General features: G+C 44.6%; 1 protein-coding gene across 3 annotated transcripts in view; it reads left to right on the top strand.

Annotated features, from left to right (window-relative positions):
- The window catches only part of LOC126284072 (serine/arginine repetitive matrix protein 2), a 1,302,087-nt gene that overhangs the window by 1,202,726 nt on the left and 86,256 nt on the right, over positions 1–13,105 (top strand). For all 3 annotated transcript variants that reach the window (XM_049982713.1, XM_049982705.1, XM_049982723.1), the window contains one exon: positions 10,235–10,664. In XM_049982713.1, coding sequence (XP_049838670.1) covers positions 10,235–10,664 — 430 coding nt within the window. The remainder of the gene's footprint in view (positions 1–10,234; positions 10,665–13,105) is intronic.

The following is a 13,105-nucleotide window of genomic DNA, read 5'->3' on the forward strand; positions in this document are numbered from 1 at the left end:
ATGTGACACTAACTCCTTCTGTATATATGCATACTGCTATCCCATGACTTTTATCACCTCAGTGCACATCATTTTTGTACCGCTGAAAGATCTGTGCTATGAAATAAACCGTATTACTTTCATGAGCACAGCAAAAAATTAAGACTGTTAGCCAAATATAAAATGAAAATATAAAATGCTAGCAGACGGAGCAGGGTGTGGTCGTGTAATAGGCTGCTATACCGCTGTTGGGTATGAAGGTCAAACAAGTTACGAGTTTACATTTTGTTACGGACGATAAAATTCGTGAAAAGGCCAAATGTTTACGCTCGTTGGTCACGAATGCCGTCGCTGCACGAGGCTGAGGAGCCCAGGTTGTCTGCCATTCATAACAGCAAGAAAAGCCGCCGGACCAGACAGCAACACGTTTTAGTTGCGCCTCGACTCCGCGAGATAACAAGGTCACTGGCAACGCTTCGCAACGAACGGACCTCCGGCTGTGGTTAGACCAGCCCGGATTCATAGCTGCAGAAAAGGTTGCTGCAGTACTACGAAGCTACTGAAAGCTGCTCATCATTCGCACCAGCCTTCACCATCAGAATCATCATCATCATCTTCATCACCGCCATTTGACATCTCCTGCTGGATAAAGACTACCTCTAGCCTTTCCATGCGTTGCAGCCTTTCGCGATACACATCCATGCCGGCCCTGCACCTTTTATAATGTCACCTGTTCAAGTCCTATCAGATCGTCGTCTTGGTCTCTTGTCATCTCTTACAATCCAGCAAAGAACTTCCTTGCTCCAACCAGCACCCATTTTCTTTGCTACACGTACCCCACACCTCCACTTCATTTCTTTTACAAACCAAAATCACCCGACTTTATCAGATATATTGGGAAGCAGCAATTTGTGTCCCCAGTTCTCTGAACAGTCCTCTGCAAGATATTCTTAAGTTCACATCACAAATAATTCATATTATGCGCTCTTGCACTCGGAAAACTTCAGCTTGTCTCGATGAGCTCGCCGAAATAATGATCTCGTATGGCATTATGGAGTGACAGTAATCCTTTTGCTAGCGGTCTTCTTTATATAACCTATGGCAAATTAAGCATTCCAAATAAAGATTTGTTTTGCACTTCAGCAGTTCTCCGATATGCTCCTCCCAACCGAATTTATTATCGAGTTGTAATTCCAAGAATGTAACACTGTCATCCTCTTCTTTCTGATTATTGTCGTATTTTAGACATATAGCGGTGGGGGGGGGGGGGGGGGGGTGCATATACAAGGTGTTACATAAAAGTGATTCCATATTTTGAGACCAAAATAAGAGAAGAAACTCCAGTAAATATGGGCTCTAAAATGCATACTTTAACATTTATGAGCACTTGTTCATCTTCGTTAGTGCCAACATTCCCTCTAGTGCGAGCTCTTCTCTGTTACAAATGACTTAGGAGAAAGCAGTAAACAAATAGTGGAAAATTTGCATTAAGAACTATGGGACCAAATTGCTGAGGTCATCAGTCCCTAGCCTTATGCATCACTTGATCTAACTTAAAGTAACTTGCGCTAAGGACAACACACACACCCATGCCCGAGGGAGGACTCGAACCTCCGTCGGAGGGTGCCGCTCGAACTGTGACAAGACGCATTACACCGCTCGGCTACCCCACGTGGCCAAACACATAAGTAAGCAAATGATAACATATTATTCTGTACTGTGAAACAGAAGATCATGTTTGCCATTTCTCATGTGGAACAACAGGCTTCCATTATACTGGTAAGGATGAATATAAAGCCACCATGTAAAACAATTTCACAAACTTAGCAAAACACAAACTAGTCCCATCAGAGCAAATGTATACATCGCACTTATCCAGAAATGTGAAAACGATTTGTAGTAAGGACACTAATAAATGTTTACTGTATGCATTACCTATGGTAGAGGTATGTGTTCTCATTTTTTTACTGCATTCCGTGAGTCATAGGTAGGAGACATGTGCTTCTTAATAGCGAAGATGAACAAGTGCCCAAAGCACTTAACGTATACTCTTTAGACACCATGTTCAGTGGACTGTTTTTCATGTTTTGATCCATACTATCACCTCTCGATACCAGGAAGACTAGTCTAATACCCTGCAATGTGAGTTTCCAAAGTTTAGTGACAACGAATTGCTAGGAACCATTTGTTAATGTCTTTGAGTTTCTTTAACAGCTCTTTCTAAAAGTATACTTGATTAGCTATTTATTGCATTGTTACTGATGGTACCGTTACTGCTGAAAAGTCATTAATAAAGGCTGAATAAGCTAAAACTTGCACCCCAAATCTTGCGGAAAAGGAAGGTGCTATTGATGTGCGGTTTTCATCGAATGGATTGGTAGTCAGGGGCTCGTATTGTTAGCCAATCACCGGATTTTAATAATACTTAGAAAGAGTATTTCTATTACAAACATACACTTTTTTCAGTGGAACAATCCCTATTAACATTAACAGACTAAAGGTAGAGTAAATTACAATGTCAGTGGTATTTGTTACAGGATTCTAGTGTGAATCATTTACCAGATACCGTATTTTGAAACGTTCCGACTCTTTTACAGTACCTATGGTAGCACACCAGGAAGGATTCTGACCAGTAACTAGATAACTGATCGTCGCAAGTTGTGTTCAAAATGACCTCCGGCAACGGCAATATACCCTTCCAGTCTGGTATGGAACGACTGCTGCACACGAACCAGCCTTTTAGCGGAGATGACCGAGAATTCTATAGTAACACATCGTTGCATTTCATCAAGTATGTTTCGTATGTTGTAGTAGATAACTTCTTTCAGCTTAGCCTACAGAAGGAAGTCAACAGACGTCAAAATATTTCAAATGGCTCTGAGCACTATGGGACATAACATCTGAGGTCATCAGTCCCTTTGAACTTAGAACTACTTAAACCTAACTAACCTAAGGACATCACACACATCCATGCCCGAGGCAGGATTCGAGCCTGCGACCGTAGCGGTCGCGCGGTTCCAGACTGAAGCGCCGAGAACCGCTTGGCCACAACGGCCGGCTACAGGCGTCAAATCACGGAAACGGGCCGTCCAAGGTGCAGGTCCTTGGCTCGACATCCATTATGTTGGTACCACAGGTTCGTGCTACTCTGCAGAGGAACTATTCTAGCATCCGTGGAAGATTGCCTGTTAGCCGGCTACTATATTTGGGTGCGTTCAGCGCTCCGTCTATGAAAAACGAGCATTTGAGTCGATGGTCGCTACCCCACACAACACGTCTACACTCCATGGACGCTGACTTTTCACCTGACAAAGTCAAGGGAAACATATTCTTATGAGACAGTCATAACCGGTTTCGGCTATACAATGACCGTCTTCAGATTCTAAAACAATACAAAAAAATTTATATCAAAACCTAAAAATAAGTACAATATTTAACCGGCTTATTAGTAATCTAACTGAAATTGTACGAAATACATATATTTCATACCAAAAGGCGGCATACACTGAACACAGGTTCATTAGTTGTCAAATTAGCTGTAAAATGTAAACCACCGGTCTTATATAGATATAAAAATTTGTTAGATTTTTTCACCCTCTTTGCAATAGCCGGAAATACAGCGCCATCGGGCGTCAGAAATACACTCTACAAATGTTACTACTACTTTCATCTGTAGCAACGTTTCCTCCTTGTCCTGACATGTTGTTTCACTGATTTAACGATCCGCTCTGTAATTTTAAATTTTATGTACATTTCACCTAAATATTAATAGTAAATTTGTCATATTTTAGACTTTTGCAAAATAAAGAATATCTTGTAGAGGAGGCGCGCATCTAGCGCAGAGAGGGTGGACAAAACCTAACAAATTGTTATATCTATGTAAGACCGGTGGTTTACATTTTATAGCTAGTTTGACAACGCATGAACATGTGTTCAGTGTATGCCGCCTTCAGGTATGAAATATATGTATTTCGCATAAATTCAGTTAGATTGCACTTATTTTTACGTTTTAATATACATTTTCTTTTGTATTGGTTTAGAATCTGAAGATGGTCATTGTATGGCCGAAACCGGTTGTGACTGTGTCATAAGAATGTGATTGCGTCTATCAGTAAGCAAAAAAATTTTACAAAATATTCAATCACGCACTCCACTGGCAAAATGTTTTTTCCGAAGTCAACGGAGATTGTCAACAGACCACTAGTGTATATTTTGGTGGTTTACCTGGCCATAATTGATAAATGTTTTCATCACTAAAAAAGATACATGACACATCTGGAGTCTCCTGTTTTAATGCTCATCTAAAGAATTCAGACGATTCCCGTAATCGTTCCCATGCACCTCTTGATAGAAATAAATGTGATAGGGGTGGAATCTATATCGATGGAGAATGCTTAGGACATTTGTCTGACTCATGCCACTTTCTCGTGCGAATATGCGTTAGATAACGTGCGGGTCAACTGCAACATCAGCAAAAACATTAATTTCCTCCCCTCTTCTGCCTTCACTTCTTTCCTTCTGATACGTTCGTCTACGTATTACACTACCACTTTCACGTAACTGGCTGCAGAGATTCGTAAATAACTGCCGCGATGGTTGACGTCTGTTGGGATATCTTGCCGCATACACCGTATATGAACGAACTCCAGTCTTCCTACACTCTCCAAACGCCATAAGCATGTCGGCTTTTTCTGAAATGGTAAACATCGCTCATTCATGACCTACTGCTTGGACTCTCACACACTGACTGACAAGTCGCAGTGTGCTCAAGGAACACGCAAGCACACTGTAAGCAAACATAACAACACCGTACCTAGCAACTACGCAGGTAGAACAACACAGACAAGCGTTGGTGTGGAAACTATTCTCCTAAACGATACCTCGTAAAATCCTCCAAAAATACCACTGACATTCTAAATTAGCCTAATTTTAGTTTGTTAATATCCATAGGCATTGTTACGTTCAAAAAATGTATGTTCGTACACTTTCTAAGTATTTATTGGCTAACAGTAAGAGCCCTTGATAACGAATCCATTCTGTGAAAACCGCACATCAATAGCACTTTCAAAAAAATGGTTCAAATGGCTCTGAGCACTATGGGACTCAACATCTTAGGTCATAAGTCCCCTAGAACTTAGAACTACTTAAACCTAACTAACATAAGGGCATCACACACACCCATGCCCGAGGCAGGATTCGAACCTGCGACCGTAGCAGCCCCGCGGTTCCGGACTGCAGGGCCAGAACCGCACGCCCACCGCAATAGCACTTTCCATTTCCACATTATTTGCGATGCAAATTTTAGGTGATTCACCCTGTATACAGAAGAAAAACTAAATGTCCTAATATGGAGCCTGGAACGGTATTTTGCAGGCAGGTGCGTCAATTAGCATCATATTAATTAAAATCGGGGATAAATAGATTTTATTTTGGAAGAATTAAAAAGGGGAAAGTAATACGAAACTTTAATAACTGCACAGTATTACTAAGAAGCAATATAATGAAAAGTAATAAAAAGCTAAGGAGCAAAGACCAAGCGGGACAGAAAGATATAGGGGCGAGTATGTTTTTTAATACATATAAAACATGTAACACATTATTGAGCTCTCTACCTTCAGTTATCGCGATCGGGCTAGTCGATGAAAAAGTGGTACGCGACTGCGAAATTCGTTAAGGAGATTATTTAAAGAATCTTCAAGCGCGTTTAGAATACATTACGTGCGACGAAGTGATCAGAGACGTTTACTGTCGGCTGAAGTGAAAATGATTCCGACAATATAATTCGAACTTGGTGTTAGCTGGGAAAAATACTCTTGGGAAACTATTATGGTTGTGGAACCCACGAAAGTTGTACGCAACGGAAAGCTGTAGTTTACGTAATTCTGCATTTTATAAAATTGTGAAACGCGTGTGCGCGGAACATTAAGAGAATCTTATCCTTGGACGGTTGCGGGGGTAACTGATACAAACAAAGCGCCAGCATAAAAATAGTTCGCTTATTAACTACCAGATATTAATTAACGGGGACCTAAAATACTAGAAACAGTGCATACACCGTTAAATTGAACCCTGCGTGTGAAAGACAATCACATCGAATATTTCGAGAGCGAGGAATAGACATTTAAGTGCCGAATTGAGAGCCTGGGTCGTGTCGATATTTGGACGTTATATGACACGCGTTATTCAGAAAACGATATCGACCATTTTAATACTGAAAAGAATTATAGGATCATCACCTCCAATCCCGATTCATATTTGGTTAATGAAAAGAAAAGTGTTAATAAATAAACTACATTTCAATTTTATCCACGATTTTGGCTTCATTACGTAGTCTTGACTACATGATAAACAATATCTATGGAAGTTGTATACAACGTATCGTCATAATATATAGCCAATCAATATTGTGGGACACCAAAAATGTAAATGCATGAAATTGTTCTTACAGCGGATGTATAATGTATGAGTGCGACGAACTATAATGAGAAACTGAACATCCATTACGTAATTGCATGTTTACCTGCGCAAATGGTCCTTGTCGGTACATCAGCATAGAGTTCGAATAGAATCGCTGGAACATTGCAAACCATTCAGATTATACGAACATCTAAATACGCATAATGCTGGTATCACCAGGATGTGTTCTTTCTCCTCACTCCCGTGGCAGTAATTGATTTAAGAGTCAGCCGGGAATAACATTTAAATCATCTGACGACCATTGAGCTAGCGTCACGAATTTTTAAACGTCCACTGCCATGTATGAAGGCGAGTGACACCACGAGTGCTAACGTCGATCGAGGGGTGTATTGAATGACACTGAGCGGTCACAATCCTTATGGAACACCACATGTAATTAGTTCGTAGTCGGATGATGACTGATACATTAATAAAGTACTCTTCAGAAAAATGGTTCAAATGGCTCTGAGTACTATGGGACTCAACTGCTGTGGTCATTAGTCCCCTAGAACTTAGAACTACTTAAACCTAACTAACCTAAGGACATCACACACATCCATGCCCGAGGCAGGATTCGAACCTGCGACCGTAGCAGTCGCACGGTTCCGGACTGCGCGCCTAGAACCGCGAGACCACCGCGGCCGGCAAAGTACTCTTCCCTTGTAAGTAGGCTGTTTAGGTTTTTATGTTGGTAACGCCACGCAGCGCTCTATATGAAAATCACTGACTGTGCTGTGTGAAGTCTGTGGCTGGTCTGCATTGTTGCAGTATTGCTATTGTAGTGATGGGCAGTTGGCTGTTAACAGCGCGTAGCGTTGCTCAGTTGGAGGTGAGCCGGAATTTTGGCGGAATTTTGAGAGCGGATGATCTGGACGTGTGTCCATCAGAGAGAGTAAATTTGTTAGACTGGATGTCATGAAGTGATATATTATGACTTTTGAACACTATTAAGGTAAATACATTGCTTGCTCTCTGTCAAAATCTTTCATTTGCTAACTGTGCCTATCAGTAGTCAGTGCCTTCCGTAGTGTGAATCTTTTATTTAGCTGGCAGTAGTGGCGCTCGCTTTATTGCAGTAGTTCGAGTAACGAAGATTTTTGTGAGGTAAGTGATTTGTGAAAGGTATAGGTTAATGTTAGTCAGGGCCATTCTTTTGTAGGGATTTTTGAAAGTCAGATTGCGTTAAGCCAAACATATTGTGTGTCAGTTCAGTGTTGATCAGAATAGGTAAAGAGCGAAATGTCGGAGTACGTTCAGTTCTGCTCAGCTGTTTGAAAATCAAATAACATAAGATGTTTATCAGCACAGTAATTCATTAATTTTTCAAAGGGGACGTTTCACGATGTTCACATACTTTGTTACCTGCTAGAGAGACGCTATTTGAACCATGTTGCAGCATTTGCTGTTAGAACGTAACATCCTAATTTTCTTAGAAGTCAGCATCAGAAACGCTCTGCCTCGAACCACAGACTTCGTGCCGCCCGGAAAGCATTTCTCCTGTAGACAACCCCACGGGAGACAGCAGCGCGCGCCCTTGGCAGGCTCTTTGACGCAAGCCACAACACCTGTTGCGAGCGAGCCCACCCGCGCGGCCTCGGCTGTTCCGCCCAGGGCAGTAAGCGGACGTACATGGCGGCTGCCGGCCGCTGCTCGCTTTGGCAGTGCTGCGAGCGGCCAACGCGCTCCGTCCTCACGCCGCGGACCGCGTGGGCCACAAACTGGTTCCCCGGTGATCTGCATCGCCACCAAGTAAGGCCGCCGCAGCACAGCCCCACCCATTGTTCCGGAGGGCCCTCCGTGCCGGGAGCTTCTTGCGTGTTGTACCGCGTCCAGCCGACACCTGTTCTCGCCTTATCGACCACGTATCGAACACGTTATCGCTTTTTAAGTTCATCTCTTTCCCTCGACTCCATTAATATTCTCCTTTATTCCATTATTTTGATCTTATGCAGTGATATCACCATCAGCAGCAACAACAACAAACGCTATGACAACAAGAACAACAATTTGCATCCACTAATGGATAATGGAATCCTCTAGACTTATTCACACCTAGAAGTCAGTGTTACTGCTGAGTGTTGCCTATTACCTACCGACCATACAAATGAGAGTCGGACGTAACCTAGCTTCTTTCTTTTCTCTCGAAACCCAACTATTAATTTACTGGGGATGTTTTTACGCTGCCAGCCGTCAGAGCCCAACAGGCAGCACAAACAACATGCCGTACGAGCGTTACCAGCGAGAAATGGCCGCTATGAAGAAAATACGCTACTAGCCATTAAAATTGTTACACCAACAAGGAATGTAGAAGATAAATGGGTATTTATTATGCTAGAACTGACATGTTATTACATTTTCACGCAATTTGGGTGCAGAGATCCTGAGATATCAGTACGCAAAACAACCACCTCTGGCCGTAATAAGGGCCTTGATGCGCCTGGCCATTGAGTCAAACAGAGCTTGGATGGCGAATACAGGTACAGGTACCCATGCAGCTTCAACACGATACCACAGTTCATCAAGAGTAGCGACTGGCGTATTGTGACGAGCCAGTTGCTCGGCCACCATTGACCACACATTTTCAATTGGTGAGAAATCTGGAGAATGTGCTGGCCACGGCAGCAGTCGAACATTCTCTGTATCTACAAAGGCCCGTACAGGACCTTCAACATGCGGTCGTGCATTATCCTGCTGAAATGTAGGGTTTCGCAGGGATTGAATGAAGAGTAGAGCCACGGGTCGTAACACATCTGAAATGTAACGCCCACTGTTCAAGTGCCGTCAATGCGAACAAGAGGTGACTGAGACGTGTAACCAATGGCACCCCATATCATCACGCCGGGTGATACGCCAGTATGGCGATGACGAATACACGCTTCCAATGTGCGTTGACCGCGATGTCGCCAAACACGGATGCGACCATCATGATACTGTAAACAGAACCTGGATTCATCCGAAAAAATGACATTTTGCCATTCGTGCACCCAGGTTCGTCGTTGAGTACATCACCGCAGGCGCTTCTGTCTGTGATGCAGCGTCAAGGGTAACCGCAGCCATGGTCTCCGAGCTGATAGTCCTTGCTGCTCCAAACGTCGTCCAACTGCTCGTGCAGATGGTTGTTGTCTTGCAAACGTCCCCATGTGTTGGCTCAGGGATTGAGACGTGGCTGCACGATCTGTTACAGCCATGCGAATAAGATGCATGTCATCTTGACTGCTAGTGATACGAGGCCGTTGGGATCCCGCATGGCGTTCCGTATTACCCTCGTGAACCCACCGATTCCATGTTCTGCTAACAGTCATTGGATCTCGACCAACGCGAGCAGCAATGTCGCGATACTATAAACCGCTATATGCTACAATTCTCATGGTCTCTTTGCGAGATACACGTAGGTGGGAGCAATATACTGCTTGACTCCTCGGTGAAGGTATGTTCTCGAAACTTTAACAAAAGCCCGTACCGAGCTACTGTGCGTCTCTCCTGCAGAGTCTTCCACTGGAGTTTATCTATCATCTCCATAACGCTTTCGTGATTACTAAATGATCCTGTAGCGAGGCGCGCTGCTCTCCGTTGGATCTTCTCTACCTCTTCTATCAACCCTATCTGGTACGGATCCCACACTGGTGGGGCAATATTCAAGCGTTGGGCCAACAAGCGTACTGTAACCTACTTCCTTTGTTTTCGGATTGCACTTCCTTAGGATTCTTCCAGTGAATCTCAGTCTGGCATCTGCTTTACCGACGATCAACTTTATATGATCATTCCATCTTAAATCCTGACGACGCTCGTGTGTTTACAGAGCGAGGAAGACGAGGCGCCCAGCGACGGGTACAGGGAGCCGCACCGCGGCTGGGAGAGGCAGCGCCGGCGGCAGCGGGAGCCGGAGGCGGGGGCGGAGCTGCCGGAGGCGGGGGAGGCGCGCCGCCACCCCGAGCCGCCCCCGGACTACTCGCCGCCCACGCCGTCGCCGTCGCCGCCGCCGGAGGAGCGGCCGGGCGCCAAGAAGGTGTTCCAGCGCACGCGCTTCTCGGCCGACATCCCGCCGCCCCCGCAGCCGCCCCCGCAGCAGACGCACAAGCGCTCCATCGGCGAGTCGTTCCGCAAGCTGGTGGGCAAGTTCCGCACCTCCAGCTCGGAGCGCAAGAAGCAGCAGCAGCAGCGCAAGGGAGGCAAGCAGCGCCCCGGGTCGAGGTCACCGTCGCCCTCGCCTTTCAACAGCAACAGCACAGGTCAGCGCCTGCATAAACGGACCTACTTTTTTTTTAAGGTGGGAGCCCCTCGACGCACGCACAAGCATGGTGACCAACTCAAAAGGTCTACTGCCACCTCAGCCTTGTTAGTTATTATAATCGAGGAGATCGCAGGAGCGAGGAACTTTGATGTTATGCGTACATCTGGGTGAGGTTTCCCATTAATACGGGCGCATCTGGGTGATATAAGTGGTCGAAAAAGCTCGACAGAATCAAGCTTGGAAGAAGAGCGGTTTTTAAGGGCAGAGGGACAAAAGTGCCAAGGGAAAAAAACCTCTGCGACCGTGTCAGGTTGGATAGCAAGGGCAGTAGCGGTTTCTTGCTATCTGCGACAGACCGTGCAAGGTAGGGTAATGTTAGCGGTTGGGTATCGTGCATCAGTACCATAGAAGCAATGCCAGATTGTCATGGAATGATCGGTCCTGTCGAGGAGGTGAACGTTGCTGCTGCTGCTGCTCCTCCTATGTTGCTGCGTGTTCCAGTTGCGGCAGCTGGGCTCGTATGGATTCTCCTGGGCCTGCTGCAGCGGCTTCGTCCCTCTAACGAGGAAATTAGTGCGGCAACGCGCACACGGACCTACGCATAGGCTGCTGGAAAAAATTAAAGATTAAATAAAAAGTGGTCTTCGTGGTTGGCTCTGAGCACTATGGGACTTAACATCTGAGGTCATCAGTACCCTAGAACTTAGAACTACTTAAACCTAACTAATCTAAGGACATCACACACATCCATGACCGAGGCAAGATTCGAACTTGCGTCCGTTGCGGTCGCCTGCTTCCATACTGAACCGCCTAGAAGCGCCGGCCTACGTGGTTGTTGTACTGGTGGTGGTAGTAGTGGTGGTGGTGGTGGTGTTGGGGTCGTAATGTATTGGACTGAGCCTACAGCACCAACGCGCCTACCGTCTGTACTAAAACATTATCTACATTTGCATGACTACTCTTGCAGTTCACAATTAAATTATCATTCAAACGAAATACTGACATCAGCTGCTAAAGGGCATTGGAATACATCAGTGGGAAAAGTTGAAAATCTGTGCCGGACTGGGATTCGAAAACCGTCTTTTCCATTTGTCACGAACGGTCTAGTTGACCGCCTCGGCTATCCGGAAACGGTCCCTGACCACCTCAAATTTCCAACTTATCCTCACAGTACTGACGTCGTGCCCTGCCCATTATCTTCGTTACTCGCAGCAACACTCTGGTTCCCTTAGAGTCCGAGCGTGTTTGCGCATCTGCACTGAAGTAAGGGATCATTCAGCCATCTCGTCCCAGTTGCCCTAGGTATACAGGGTGGTCCTTTGATAATGAGCGGGCCAAATATCTCACGAAATAAGCAACAAACGAAAAAACTTCAAAGAACGAAACTCGTCTAGCTTGAAGTGGGAAACCAGATGGCTCTATGGTAGGCCATCTAGATGGCGCTGCGTTTTTTAAAAATAGGACCCCCCATTTTTTAATACATATTCGTGTAGTATGTAAAGAAATGTGAATGTTTTAGTTGGACCACTTTTTTCGCTTTATGATAGATGGCGCTGTAATAGTCCAGCCCAGAAGAACCTTGTTGACAGTGACAGCGGCCGCGGAAGGCTACGCTCACAACTAAAAATGGTTACTATTACACGCCTTCCGCGAAACACAAAACGTTTTTATTTTCGTTTGTTCTCCAGACATGTTTTGGCACCTACATTCTATCTTCATTGAGTCTCACTGTCTTTCTGTAAATACAGGTTGATCAAAAAGTCAGTATAAATTTGAAAACTGAATAAATCACGGAATAATGTAGATAGAGAGGTACAAATTGACACACATGCTTGGAATGACATGGGGGTTTATTAGAACCAAAAAAAAATACAAACATTCAAAAAATGTACCACAGATGGAGCTTCATCTGATCAGAAAAGCAATAATTAACATAACAAAGTAAGACAAAGCAAAGATGTTCTTTATAGGAAATGCTCAATGTGTCTACCATCATTCCTCAACAATAGCTGTAGTGGAGGAATAATGTTGTGAACAGCACTGTAAAGCATGTCCGGAGCTATGGTGAGGCATTGGCGTCGGATGCTGTCTTTCAGCATCCCTAGAGATGTCGGTCGATCACGATACACTTCCGACCTCAGGTAACCCCAAGCCAATAATCGCAGGGACTGAGGCCTGGGAACTTGGGAGGCCAAGCATGACGAAAGTGGCGGCTGAGCACACGATCATCACCAAACGACGCTCGCAAGAGATCTTTCACTCGTCTAGCAATATGGGGTGTTTTTTGTTGGTTCTAATAAAACCCCATGTCATTCCAAGCATGTGTGTCAATTTTTACCGCTCTACCTACATTATTCCGTGGTTTATTAAGTTTTCAAATTTATACTCACTTTTTGATCGCCCGATATATGATATCGATTTGGTTTCCTACACCACCGT

The sequence above is a fragment of the Schistocerca gregaria genome, chromosome 1, assembly GCF_023897955.1.
Source record: "Schistocerca gregaria isolate iqSchGreg1 chromosome 1, iqSchGreg1.2, whole genome shotgun sequence".
NCBI lineage: Eukaryota > Metazoa > Arthropoda > Insecta > Orthoptera > Acrididae > Schistocerca > Schistocerca gregaria.